Here is a 12,802-nt window from a genome sequence, read left to right as displayed (position 1 = left end):
GAAATCGTTCAGGGATGCATCGGAGTCTCTCTAAGCTTCAAGGTTTTGAGTATCCAATCTGCAGGTGGTTCTGAGGTCCTTACAATGCCACAAACACACCGTCCATGCGCAGCTATGTTTGGAATCAAAGTGCTAGTAGGACGTCATGCTTTGACGTAATCCCAAAATCGTTCAAGTCACATACGTGACTACTGCAAATTCCTGAGTTGATGAAAGCTGATAGGAGTGGATATACATACTGGTGTTAATTATTTGATTCATGTTCCTCCCGGTTTTTTGGCGGCTGCCAGAACACTTGTTTGTGCATCAACACGACTCCTCTCAGGCAGCTAGTCCATGATCCGTGTATTGCACCGCCATCTTGAATCTCATCAAAGATACACGCCATCGTCTCCCTCAGGCGGCGCCCTATCACCGTTCATGTGCTCTGCCGCTGCCGTACCATTCGTCGTTGCAATCGCATTGCCATTCACCGCAGCAACATCGACATTCTCTTCTTCTCTTGGCCTCCACGGTAGGCCCCTAACGTCCTTCACCTCGTTCTTGATCGCCTCTCTCCTGTCCTCAAACCTCTTCATAACCTGCTTGTTCTCCAACAGCGCCTCGTAGCAGTCGCGATCATCGTTTTCGCGCGCAAACTCTTCGAGCTGCTTGTTACTGGATTCGAGATGAGTGAGTTGGTTGGTGATTTCGGAGTATTTGGCGTAAAGGGATTCGACGGAAAGGTCTTCGAGGGCTTTGGAGAAGCGCGTGAAGGTTATGGGGGCGGCATCGGCCGACATGGCTGGTTGTCGTTTGAGAGTACAGCGTTAGGTAAAGATGTTCATGGATCCGAAGGAAGTAGCAGAGACGTAGAATTAAATATGAAGTTGAGATATATGGTTTAGTGCTGGGTGTAGTCGTGGCAGAAATCCGTAAGCAAGATGGTCATGTACGCTTTCGGGAAGCTTTGGTGGGGTAGCTCGACAGCTTGCCCCGCCATCGTCACGTACGATTGACAAACTGGTGCATAGCATGACTCCACTGAATCACTCACCGCTCATACGCACTCTTCGAGTCTAGAAGGTGCTCCAGAGGGTCTTGAGACGCGGTGTCGTGCTCGAGTCTGCTTTTCTGACCATAATTCTTTCGTATATATTGTTATTATCTGGAATCTGCTCAAAACAGAAAAGCTCGGCACTTTGGCGGGTAAGCTCAAACCATCCCCTTCAGCTCCAAGCTCTCACTAATGAAGAACCACAGAGTGGTTAACGCGCTGGCCTGCTAGTCCTTCACCGGAAAGTCAGCCAGTTCCTTCGGGAGCGTGTGTTCGAATCACACAGGTGTCGCACCAACCAGTTTTTTTGCTGATGTGTGGGACATGAGCTACATACAGATTCAGACCTTAAGATAACTTTTTGCCCGACTTACCTCACATAAGCAACACATGTTATGCATAAGGTAGGTAGAGTGTTCAACATATGGGTTGTCTTACAGTGTCCATTGCTTGTGGTACTACTGCTACTACTATCTTCCAGGATTCATACCAGGCATCAGGTCTGGTTTGTCGAGCACCATACCGCGGAGCAAGATCCACTGCCTCAGACCCTCCCAATCCTCACCTTCTTCGTCACCTCGCTTCCACACTTCCTTGAAACCCCATGCACAAGCTATACGATCCAAGGCCGCCCTCTCGTCCTCTCTCAGGTATCGATCCAGTAGCGGAACACCAGGCCGCCAGACCACTCGGTCGTGGTGGTCGTTGTACGTTGTCAGGGCGACAAACCCGAGCGTTCCCGTGCACATGACATACGTGCTCATGCCCATGAAAGCGTACAGCTTGAACGTCCATGGGTCGATAAAGCCGCTGTATACGGATAGTTCCTGGGCGATCATGTAGAGGGCGAGTGGTGTGATGCCCGCCAAGACACCAGGTAAACCTAGCTTTGTGAATATGCGATGCCGCCGCCATGCAGCAGCGCGATAGGTATGATCCACAACATCCAGAGCCAAGGAGAGATCTTTTGCGTCGATTGCAGCTGTGAGCGCTGCGTCAGCAAGATCAGCTGGGATGGCCTGCTTTGCCGACTTGGGAGACGGTCGGGAGAACTTGGGAGGCGAGGAGCCTTCCACGGGCACTGGCTTGTTCGCGTAGAGGTAGAGCGCCTCTGGAATAGTTTTTGGTCGTGCGAGTAGCCGTTGTAGGTGGATGTATATCGCGAGGACGTTTGGCGATAGGAAGACTTTCTCGTGTTTGACGAGGCCCTCAGCGAGCTTCGAAAGATACGATGGGGAGGGTAGCGCATCAACTCCTAATAGTCTCGAACTCCTTGTCACTTCAGTCTTCGCCTTCTCCCCACCTCCCAGTCCAGAGAGTATGGCACCTGCACTACTTTGCCTCAGTGGCGCCCTAGTCGGTGGAGGCTGCCTTGACCTTATGGCTATCGCTTCTTGCGCAATAACATCGAGTCCATTAAATGCCTCCAATATGACCTCCTCCTGTTCGACTTTGGGCGAATTGTATATTTCTTGTATTCGAGCCTCTACTTGGGCGAGTCTGCTCTTCAGCGCTATGATCCTCTCGGAGGTTTGCAGGCCGCCATCGTCGCTAGTATCAGCCACTACTGCCTTCCGAGATGTCGTCGTGATGCTTCGTGTGGGTTTGGTATATGGCGTTGGCGCGTTCTGCCGCCGTAACGAGGGCGCTGAGAGCCGGAGGGATGATGTGGACAGGAATGCGCGGCGACTTCCAGGCTGCTGCAATACGTAGTCGCACAATTGGCATATTGGTTGCGACTGAGCGCGAATTGGCAGGCTGCCAGGCTTCATTGCATAGGTTGACTTCGCTGTGGTTCGACAGTCGGTTTGGCGATTCGATGTTCGGTCATACCAACTCTGGTGCAGTCGAGAAAGTGCGGAATAGGTTTAGCGCGGCTCGGCATGTTTTTTCAACCGGCCGAAGATGGTGAAGAGGAGAGCAATCCTTTCTGTATATGTTGCCTCAGCAGCCTCAGCTCCGCAGCTCTGTGTTTCTTCTCCTCATGTGTTTCGGCCGTCCGTCTTTTGTACCCAGTAATCTAATAAGCCATGATGACGTGAGTGGACAGTACTGCGTGGACATCTAAAGAGCACTTAGAGATTATAGGTAGTAAAGTATGACTTGTCGACCGGCGCAAGGTTGAGTGCACCCAGTGCACTGTCGTTATCGTGGCCAGCGCGAAACGAAGCCGCCGTCGCGCTGTTGGATTGCTCCACCATGATAGTTCTCCTCCAACATTGCCGACTCCAAAACTGCTAGCAGCATGCTGGTCTTTTTGTAAAGCAGAGAAGTCTACGCTTCACCTATATCCTTTGACGGGGATGGAATATCAAAGTCCATGGTCATGTCCTAAGAGGAAAGAAGATATGGTTTCAAGACTTCATAGTTTTCAATTGGTCTCACCGTCGGCCTCACTGGTGACGGATAGTCTTCTCCATGCTACCTTAGCTCTTACTTCGAGTCTGATAACCAGACCGTCTTGAGCTGGCTAACTGGGAAGATACCTTCGATATACTCGAAGCTGGGGATTGATCGTCGGATCAGTCTCTGCTTTACAGGTCGGTACTTCTACAAGCTGCACAATTTTCTTGCTCGTCTCTACTCTTGTATTTCCTTAAGTCTAGCGGGGTTTACTCATACTGCAACTTATTTTTGTACCTACTTCACGTCTTACTAATAAAACCGCGTCTGGCTTTTCCGATCGTCCGCGACGTAGACTGAGATCCGTAGCCGCGTCCAGACATCCTGGAGTCGTTGATTAAGCCATCTCCTCACACTTGCACATCTCTCGCTTGTATTCTATGTCAACGTTAATAGTCATTTCGGATCTTTGTATAACTATTTTGGCGGGGTTGGTCATCGCCGTCTTGCTGTCGATATGCATGTTGGATTTATCTACAATCTCTTTAGCGGTGACGGTCAACGCAACGTCTCTGCAGTGCGCAATTCGCTTACTTACACACCTTTGCTTCCCTAGCAATATTGGAAGGTACATGTAACCGACACGCACCTGCTAGTGAAGTATTCTAAAGTTAAAGTTTACTACGAGACACGGCGTGAGGAAATCTGAGGTTTGGAGGATTGGGAACTATGTACAGGTGCTGGTATAGTAAAGCCCTCAAACAAGAGACACACCGAGTCTGTTCATCGCTAGCAGATTGCACAGTACTTTGGGATCTACTGCACTGTTATCAAATACCTCTAGGCTTGGCTTGACGAGCGTCGCGTGCTTCCTCCACAGCAAAGAGGCAGGAACTACCCAAACCTCACATTCACCTGAATGCGCAAAACTCACAACTTACAATGTGGTATCGTACTAACTCCACATGCTTAGTGCAGGCTGTTGAGCTTCTTAAACATTGGCGCGATGTGGGTTGATGAGGGTCGAGGACAGCACTCTACTAGGATCGACCCGTGTGAGGCTTTGCTGCAGCGCCACACTGCCCCGCAGGCACTATCGCAGCAGACTCCGCTTAGGCCTGTGAAACCGCTTGACCAATCTGCTTTCCAGTTACGCCTCTTGCTGCCGCCTGCCGGCAGCAGTGCTGCCTAGCAGCTGATGAGTTCAGCTTTGGAGGCATGATGCTGCCAAAACATACTCGCATAGCGACGTTCTCGCAGTTCTATTTACACACCTGATATCGTGAACTAAGAGAATCCGACGAACCCTTTGAAAGTTTACTTCCTCTGGCCGCAAGGCGTTGATGACCGTTGTACTAAGCCCCAGCGTACAGTCCTCTATCTGCCCGACATGAGCAGGAAAACTACATCGACTCTACACGAAGCTGCAAGCACATCTCCAGCGAACGTCGAAGACCACTTCGATAGTCTGAACAGCGACCTCGATGTCCTTAGTACACCTGGATCACAAGATAGCACTCCCATTCCGGTTATCGCAGTAGCAGAAGAATTAGAGCACGAAGAAGTGATAGATACTTCCAAGGAAACCCGACGTCTGTTACTCAACTACGATGAGTTCCACGACGCGATCAAACACGGAGACTTCGATAGCGTAAAGGAGATGCTAGATGATGGCGCGAATATCGAACGTACCACAGATAATGGAGGGACACCGCTCATCATCGCCATTTACAAGCATCACATCGACATCATAGCACTTTTGCTGAAAAGGGGTGCAGATGTTAACTGGCCGGTCATCGATTCACCTCCCATATTCCATGCAGTTACACAGAAAGAACACGCACCTCAAATCATCCAGCTTCTACTGGACTACGGCGGCATGCTGGAAGCTGTCGCTGGGCCGACTCATATGAACGCTTTGCATTGGGCTGCTGTGAATGGTATGATACACGCGGCTGACTTCCTGATCAGCAAGGGGTTAGACATCAGTAGGACATGCTCGAGGGGGAAGACGCCTTTGATCCATGCCGCAGAGAAAGGGCATCTTACTATTGTCAAGTTACTTCTTGCCAAGGGAGCAGATCTGCATGGAAGAAGTGCGAACGATGGCTCGGCTTTGATGTGGGCGTCAAGTCAAGCACAAGATGAAGTAGTCGATTACCTGCTGAATGAGGGATCGAGAGTCGATGACTGCGATGAGGATGGTCTCAGTAAGTCACCGCCTAATCCAAATATTGATGAGCATCAACTAACGTTATCAGCCGCGCTGTCAGTATCCAGCAAGTTGGGCTCTATGGCAATCGTACAGCTGTTGATCGAGAAGGGTGCAAACGTCAACACACTGAGTACTTCGCCGAAACACTGGACTCCGGCAATGTTCGCGGCCAACGCAGGTCGTGCCGGAGTGCTACAGGCGCTGCTATCCCACGGAGCAGACCCTAAAGTTTCGTCAGGTGATGGTGTCACAATCCTCGAACTGGCCATAAAAAGTGGCCACCTGAATACTGTCAAGATCTTGTTAGAAGCTCTTGGTGGGCCAGAGTACCCGAAAGACAGTGTCGCCCTTCAAATAGCCATTGCGCAGTCGAAAGCAACGGTGACGTCTTTGATGACTACCGTTCCTATCATGTATGGGTACATTGACTCCAAGCCTACCGGATCTGAGAAACTGGACTGGATCAAATGGGTCCTGGATCAAGGCGGCGAGCTCGTCAAAGCAGGGGCTATGACCAATATGCTACATGCTGCACTAGCTCACCAGGATGTCAGCATGACTGCGGAGCTGCTGAAGCTTGGAGTTGATGCGAATACGATCTTCTGCACTGGAAACACACCGCTCCACATCGCAGTCTATGTACGCAACTTGGAGCTCATCAAACTGCTTCTCGAAGCAGGCGCCGATCCGGCCAAGCCTTCGCAAGATCCCAAAGGGCTTAAGCTTACGCCATTACATGAGGCAATCATCGACTGGAAAGACGGTTGCGTCAATGCCATGTCTGTCATTGACTTGCTACTAAGGAGCCGCCGATGCAGAATCATGGAGGGAGAAAACGCTCAATCCACTGCATTCGCGTGCGTAGTACGCAAATTGAATCATTGGAACGACAAAGTTGTCTTGGAGGCTGATGAAATAGTCCGCAGCATGCTTGGCTGGACAGATGATCGATCTGATGACGGCTCTACTCCAATGCACGTTGCGGTCCATTACAAGCAGAAAGGTCTGATAGATGCACTCCGACGTGTGGGTGCCGACATTAACGCAAAGAACAACAACGGCCACTCACCTCTTCTCGTGGCGTCCCGGAGCGACGTCGAGATGGTCAATTTCTTGATTACACGTTGTGCAGATGTATCTGCTGTAAACAACCACGGCCAGGGAGCTTTGCAAATCGCCGCTGCTTGTGGGCAAGTTGAAGTGCTCGAGTTTCTCCTCGGCTCGGATCTTGCCGATGAAGCACCATTGAATATCGATGCTGTAGACGACGCTGGTCACACGCCTCTAATTGCTGCAATTTTGACCAATCATGAAGGCGCAGCTTTGTATCTGCTGGAACGAGGAGCCTCCACCCATTACCGTACGAGCGACACCGGACGATGTGCCATGCATCTCGCAGCACAGGCTAACATGCAGCGTACCGTAGAGAAGATCTTAGAGGATTCCTCCATCGACAATATCAACGTCGAAGATTATAGAAGATACACACCTCTTACACTCGCGTGCATCTACTCTGCCCCTGCCGTTATATCCAAGTTGCTCTCCCACGGCGCAGACCCAAACATCGCAAACGACACGACAGGCGACCGCCCTCTACACATCGCCCTCAAGCGACGCTCTCGTATGTCCCCCATGGACGCCAGACACGGTGATCCAGCTCTCGACCTACTCAACTATCACCGCATTGACATCACAGCCCGCGACGCTGATGGCCGCACACCACTCCATCTCGCATCCGAGTTCCACAACTTCGCTGCAACGAAACTCCTCCTATCCAAAGGCGTTTCCCCACACTATGAAGACAACAGAGGCCGCACGCCACTTTGTCTGTGTTCAAGACCTGATATCGCACAAGCGCTCATTGATCATGGTGCGGATGTCAACCATGGTGACGAAAACGGATGGACGCCGTTGCATTACGCTGTATCGAGGTGTTGGGTAAAGGCCTTTGCAGTATTGAGACGAGCGAGAGCGAATATGGATGCTAGGACGCGAGATGATGGGTTGAGCGTGAAGGAACGGTTGGAAAGGTTTGGAACGTGGGAAGATTGGGTGAATGCAGAGTGGGAGTATATTTGTGATGATGTGCGGAGGGAGAAAATGAGGGAGGTCGAGATGGAGGATGAATTGTGAGCGACGTATAATTTGTCTTGGGGTAAACTTCGGCGGTAATGTCATGTTAGATGCGTTCACTCTCGATTGTAAATGCATGTATGCACACATTTTCAAAGGATGTATAAGCCTCGCAGGGCAATCGTTGCTTAGTGTTTACCTCATCGTCCTCATCACATCGACGATTAGACAATAAGGACAAAAGGAAAAAAAGTATTGCTCGTCGAAGCCATCCAAGCAAGACGTAATGTATGACGACGATAACCAACAGAGAAAAGAACCGATACCAATCAACGGTCTGGAGAAACGCCCTCGCTAATGCAGAAACACCAGTAACAAAATGCCCAACCGACAGTAGTTACCCGTAAAGAGACACCGCCCGACAAAAGGAAGAAAAAGGGTGGGATAGAAGCCCAATGTCAGCGTCCTATCCAAACTTCCCAAGAGACGCTAGCGGGAAATAGAAGGAAGGAAAGAAGAAGTGTACAGTCTTGGAGTCGTCAACGGCCTATAATATAGGCCGGATTGTAATGTAAAAGGTAAGCAAAACATGTCTCAAGGCTCAGAGAAGTTAAATTGTCGGAAAGGTGTAGCTCCCGTAGTTGGGGTACCGGGTACAAGACTGAAAGGGCTGACGCCAGACCCTGTTGAAGAGGTACCCAGAGTGTGGGTATCGCTCATAGTAGAATCCAGGCTGGCCCTGTGGATTGAAACGCGGCGAGCCACTATGCACCATCAGCCAACATCGTCAAAATCTATGACGAAGCACAGTGATGAAGGCAATGGGGACTAGTTGTAGTTGGAGTTTTGCCTACTACTCTGTGGTGTTCCGCTGCTCGAATTGCTATCACTCGGCGTTGCTGGCTCCAGACTGAGCTGGGCGCGGAGCGTCATGATCCATTCGTGCTGGAGCAGCTCCATCGCACTGGCTCGCTTGTTCGGGTCGCGGTCGAAGCACTTCTTGAGGAAGTCGATACCAATGTCGCTTAGTTGCTCCTTGGATGGCAGTTGTGGTGGGTCACCCTGGGCAATGTGGTACATGATGGCCCACTCATTGTCCATGGAAGCCCACGGGCGGCGACCTGTAGCCATCTCGAGGATCACGCAACCGAGCGACCAGATATCAACAGCGCCGTGGCGACCTGTGCTTCCACCTCGAATGACCTCAGGGGACATGTACATTGGTGTTCCGGTCATGGAGCCTTGGCGACCCTGACGTGTGGCGTTGTGTTCTGCGGCGAGGGTCCTACCTTGGCGAGCAATGAGTTTGGCAGCGCCAAAGTCTACGAACTTGATCACTCCGTTGTGATCGAGCAGGATATCTATGACGTGTTAGTAAGAGTAAATAAGGAATGTTCCGGAAGCCAACTTACTCTCGGGCTTGATGTCGCGATGCACCACACCAGCGTCGTGTAGGTAGGCAAGACCCTCCAGCATCTGGAGTGCGTAAACCATGATGACGGTCTCGTCTTCGATTCTTCCATGTTCAAGTAGTCCAGCAAGCGAGCCGCCAGAGCAGTATTCCATGAAGATGTACACCTTATCTCGATGTGGTTCAATACCGTAGTAAGACACAATGTTCGGGTGATCAAGCACCTGTAGTACACCCATCTCATCTCTGATCTGAGCAACGATTGTGGGAATGAGTTGTGGATCTTGTAGACGAATTTCCTTGACGGCCATGAGGTGATTAGAGTCTAGGTTCATCGCCGCGTAAACGGATCCGAATGTACCTCCACCAACGAATTGTCCTTGTTGCCATCGAAGTGTGACGTTTGTAGCGGAGGAAGACAGGTAGGTCAGAGCTCGATCGGCTTCGTTAGAGTCTTCCAGCACCCTACCAAGTGCTTGACGTTCGGCCTCCTTGTCTTTGCGGAAGGCGTCGATCTCTTCAAGCCTTTGCATCCACTGCTGTTGCGTCATCTCAATGGATTCGTCATCGTCCTTTGCGTTCTTGGGGTCCAGCAAGCTCTTGCCAGCGATAGCGTTCAGGCGCTGTCGCTCAGCTTGAGCTGCGATGGTGGACCTCGCACCCATGATATCGAAATGAGAGATGAGGACAGACATGCAGCCAGCTACTTTGAGTCGAAGTTGCGAGTATTCTTCATCGCTGATGGAAAGGATGTTCTGACCGCGGGTCATCATCATGGCAAACTCTAGAGCGACGACAGCCCATCGGAACGTCTTGCGATCCGAAGCAATGCAGTCATCGCAGATAAAACTGACCCAGTCAAGTGCCAGCCTAGTTAGCTTGATGTTGTTCATGGCCCTCCGGTTGTAGTCCATGTAGAGAACGGAACGTTGACCGAATTCGGTCGCGAAGGCGAAACAAGTCTGGATGAGATCCTGGCAGTCAAGACCGACTGTTTGCCTGCGGACAATCTCGACACTGTCCATGATGGTGTTGGAAAGTTTGTATGCCGTCTTCTTGATCTTCTGCAATTCCGCATTGACACGAGGAAGGTTGGCGCGCTGATCGATCAGGGTAGTGAGTTCGGTCCCTATTGACGATAGGAACGACATGTTTGCGTTCGCTAGGCGTTGCTGGGAGCCATCCGCGACGAGCCTCAACCGCCCAGGCTTGAGATCGAGATGAGGTTCAATAATGTTTGCTGACATCTTCTTGCCAGGCCAGTACAGGGGCTGTTCTGGTCGGATGATCAGGACATATGGGTTAGAGGGGTCTTCTGGGGCTTCTTCCGCATGGTAGCAGGTTGTGAGAAGTGATTGAATATCGTTCGGTCGGTCGAGTGCAGTCGGCGATGCAACAATGTAAATGCCGGTGTTGTTCCCACCGGTTGTCTCGACGAGGAAGTGGCCGGTAGCAACTAGAGATTCATACAATTCCTGCAACTGCTCCTCGTCGAGATCAATGTTGTTGATGTTGAATTCGGTGCAGTTCTCGAAACGCTGTGTGAGGATCCTGGAGAAACGGAACAGCTTACGCTGTCGAACACGGACGGAATCCAAGATTTGCTTGTATCGCTTTTCCATCTCGGAACCCGTGAGCTCATCTGGGCGACGCTGCAGCTCTCGCTCGAAGTGGGCGCTGAGGCGAGTGAGCGACTTGGATGTCAGTACACTGAACTGTTCTGCCGTCTCGACATCGCCTCCTTGGAGCTGTCGACCGAGCTGGTTACAAAAGTCCCACTCCTGTTCTAGGATTTCGGCCTCCTTGAAGGTGTTCTTGTTGGCTGCCAGCTTCCAGTTCAGCATTTTGAAGTAGAACTTGAGGGCGTCAAGGACGACTAGATCAAAGTTCTCCTCGATGCACGGAGGCAGGTCCCAGCCAGGCTCCGGTCGGGAGATGACCATGTAGCTCTCTTTGACCTGGCCGGCCATGGCAAGCAGGATCTGGAACTGCGCAATCATCTGTTCGGCCATCATGACACCCTGTTGTGATGGATCCTTGATCTTCTTGGCGTATGAAAGTCGAACACGGATAATCTCCTGGAGGAGACGCGAGGGGAAGTTGATGAGAGTAAGCAGCTCCTCGATGTAAGGGGGGAGATGTCTCTCTGCGAAGCCTTCGGCGTTGGCGATGAGCGTGGCCTTGGCCTTCTGGATAACCTTCTCGAGAGGTGCCAACAGGTTGGTGTCGCCCTGCAGTGACTTGAGTCCATCCTCCTTGAGTATCCGGTCAATAAACGAAGAGTCATCGGTCAGATGGTGGTCCTGGGACGAGCGCGGGCGGGGCTTGGTAAAGTCGAGCTCTTCGTTGCCAACCCATTTCTTGAGGATAGACATCTCGGTGTTGATGAGGGCGATGGTGTTGTGCCAGGCTATGACGGCGTCACATGCGTCCTTGTAAGGCTGCGAGGCTGCCCGTGGGTATGCTGCCTCGAGCGACTGCCTTGTAGGGTAGACGCTCTCCACTTTTTCAATCTTCTTGACAATGTCTTCGACCTGCTGGGCCGCCGTCTGACCAGCCTCGGCCTCTCCTCCGACCTCGAACGAGATGATGCTCTCTAGCATGGCCCTAATCTTGCCGCGCGTGTCGTCAACTATCCGCCGTTGTGCCTGCAACGAGCGGCCGCAGACCTTGGCACGGATGCCCATCCAGATCTCAGCCTTCATGGTGCTGTCGCCCTGCTGCTCGGTGCTGCCGATCAAACGCTTCTTCTCCTGCTTGACTACGTCGCCGGTAAGCACGCTGGCCAGCATCGAGTGCCACTCGAGACGCTCGCGGTTGGCGGGAATCTTGAGCTCCTCAATCGAGGGCTGCATATCGTCGTTGCCATAGTAGAGCAGCGTCTCCTGGTCGTAGGGGTCGTTGTCGACATACTCGGCGGTGGAGGGGGATTCGTCGTCGGTCTCGGAGTCGGTGCTGTAGCCCAGACTAGGGGTGCGCAGAGCCGGGTCGAAGAAGTCGTCCTGCTGGTCTTCCTGGCGGATGCGCTGGACGTAGGCCTTTTCCTGGGCGCGGTATTCGGCGTTGGGATTGCGGCGTGAGCGCGTGGCCGAGTTGTTGCGCTGGCGATGTGAGTTTGAGTTGAGGGAAAACTGTTGGGGGCGGCGGGCAGGCGCATATGCGTTGCTGGGCGTGCGGGCAGCCGACGGGCGTGGTCCTCTGGTGCTCGAGCTGGGACCGCTGCTGCTGTTGGAGTGTGTCTGCGTGGCAGGCGGCACGTCCGTCATGATGGCGGGACCGCGAGAACGCGACGACGAGGCGTTGCTGTTCCAGGAATACTGCGGCTCGCGCAGAGGAGCTACTTGGTCGACTCGGCTGCTGCTTTGCTGCTCGCCTGGAGAAGCAAAATTGTACTCATCGATACCAGCGGCGCCAAGGTGGGCATCGTGATCGGAATCGCCAGATGAGCCACTTCCCGAGCTTTCGAGGCCAGGGCGCTGGGCTGGCTCGGGAGCGTTGACTACTACCGGCTTGGTCGCGTCCAGGGCCATGTCGTTGTCCAGCAGTATGTTGTGCTGAGCTGGGTTCGAGAAGCGCACGACGCCTCGAGCACTCATGGTAATCGACAAGACGGCTGCTTTTCCCTCCGCGGAAACGATCAGCGCATAACCTGTTTGCGGGATGTTGTGGCGGTGCAGCACAGACAGTAAGATGTGGGATGAGAGAAGATTTATCCATTCCATTC

General features: G+C 52.2%; 4 protein-coding genes across 4 annotated transcripts; 1 reads left to right on the top strand and 3 right to left on the bottom strand.

Annotated features, from left to right (window-relative positions):
* Positions 1 to 371: 371 nt before the first annotated feature.
* Positions 372 to 782, bottom strand: ALTATR162_LOCUS4514 (uncharacterized protein; the record flags this gene model as incomplete). Its single annotated transcript, XM_043312126.1, has 1 exon — positions 372 to 782. One exon carries the CDS (start codon positions 780 to 782, stop codon positions 372 to 374), a length of 411 nt encoding a protein of 136 aa, XP_043168061.1.
* A 724-nt stretch (positions 783 to 1,506) lies between these two features.
* On the bottom strand, positions 1,507 to 2,808 carry ALTATR162_LOCUS4513 (uncharacterized protein; the record flags this gene model as incomplete). Its single annotated transcript, XM_043312125.1, has 1 exon — positions 1,507 to 2,808. One exon carries the CDS (start codon positions 2,806 to 2,808, stop codon positions 1,507 to 1,509), a length of 1,302 nt encoding a protein of 433 aa, XP_043168060.1.
* Positions 2,809 to 4,769: 1,961 nt separating this feature from the next.
* Positions 4,770 to 7,727, top strand: ALTATR162_LOCUS4512 (uncharacterized protein; the record flags this gene model as incomplete). The annotated part of the gene is made up of 2 exons (XM_043312124.1): positions 4,770 to 5,589; positions 5,641 to 7,727. The coding sequence occupies 2 exons, from the start codon at positions 4,770 to 4,772 to the stop codon at positions 7,725 to 7,727; spliced, it is 2,907 nt and encodes a 968-aa protein (XP_043168059.1).
* Positions 7,728 to 8,495: 768 nt separating this feature from the next.
* On the bottom strand, positions 8,496 to 12,674 carry ALTATR162_LOCUS4511 (uncharacterized protein; the record flags this gene model as incomplete). The annotated part of the gene is made up of 2 exons (XM_043312123.1): positions 8,496 to 9,028; positions 9,080 to 12,674. The coding sequence occupies 2 exons, from the start codon at positions 12,672 to 12,674 to the stop codon at positions 8,496 to 8,498; spliced, it is 4,128 nt and encodes a 1,375-aa protein (XP_043168058.1).
* Positions 12,675 to 12,802: the final 128 nt, after the last annotated feature.

Source organism: Alternaria atra (assembly GCF_907166805.1).
Source record: "Alternaria atra isolate CS162 genome assembly, contig: 23, whole genome shotgun sequence".
Classification (NCBI taxonomy): domain Eukaryota; kingdom Fungi; phylum Ascomycota; class Dothideomycetes; order Pleosporales; family Pleosporaceae; genus Alternaria; species Alternaria atra.
Note: the sequence above shows the minus strand (reverse complement) of the source record. Positions and strands in the feature narration are given on the sequence as shown.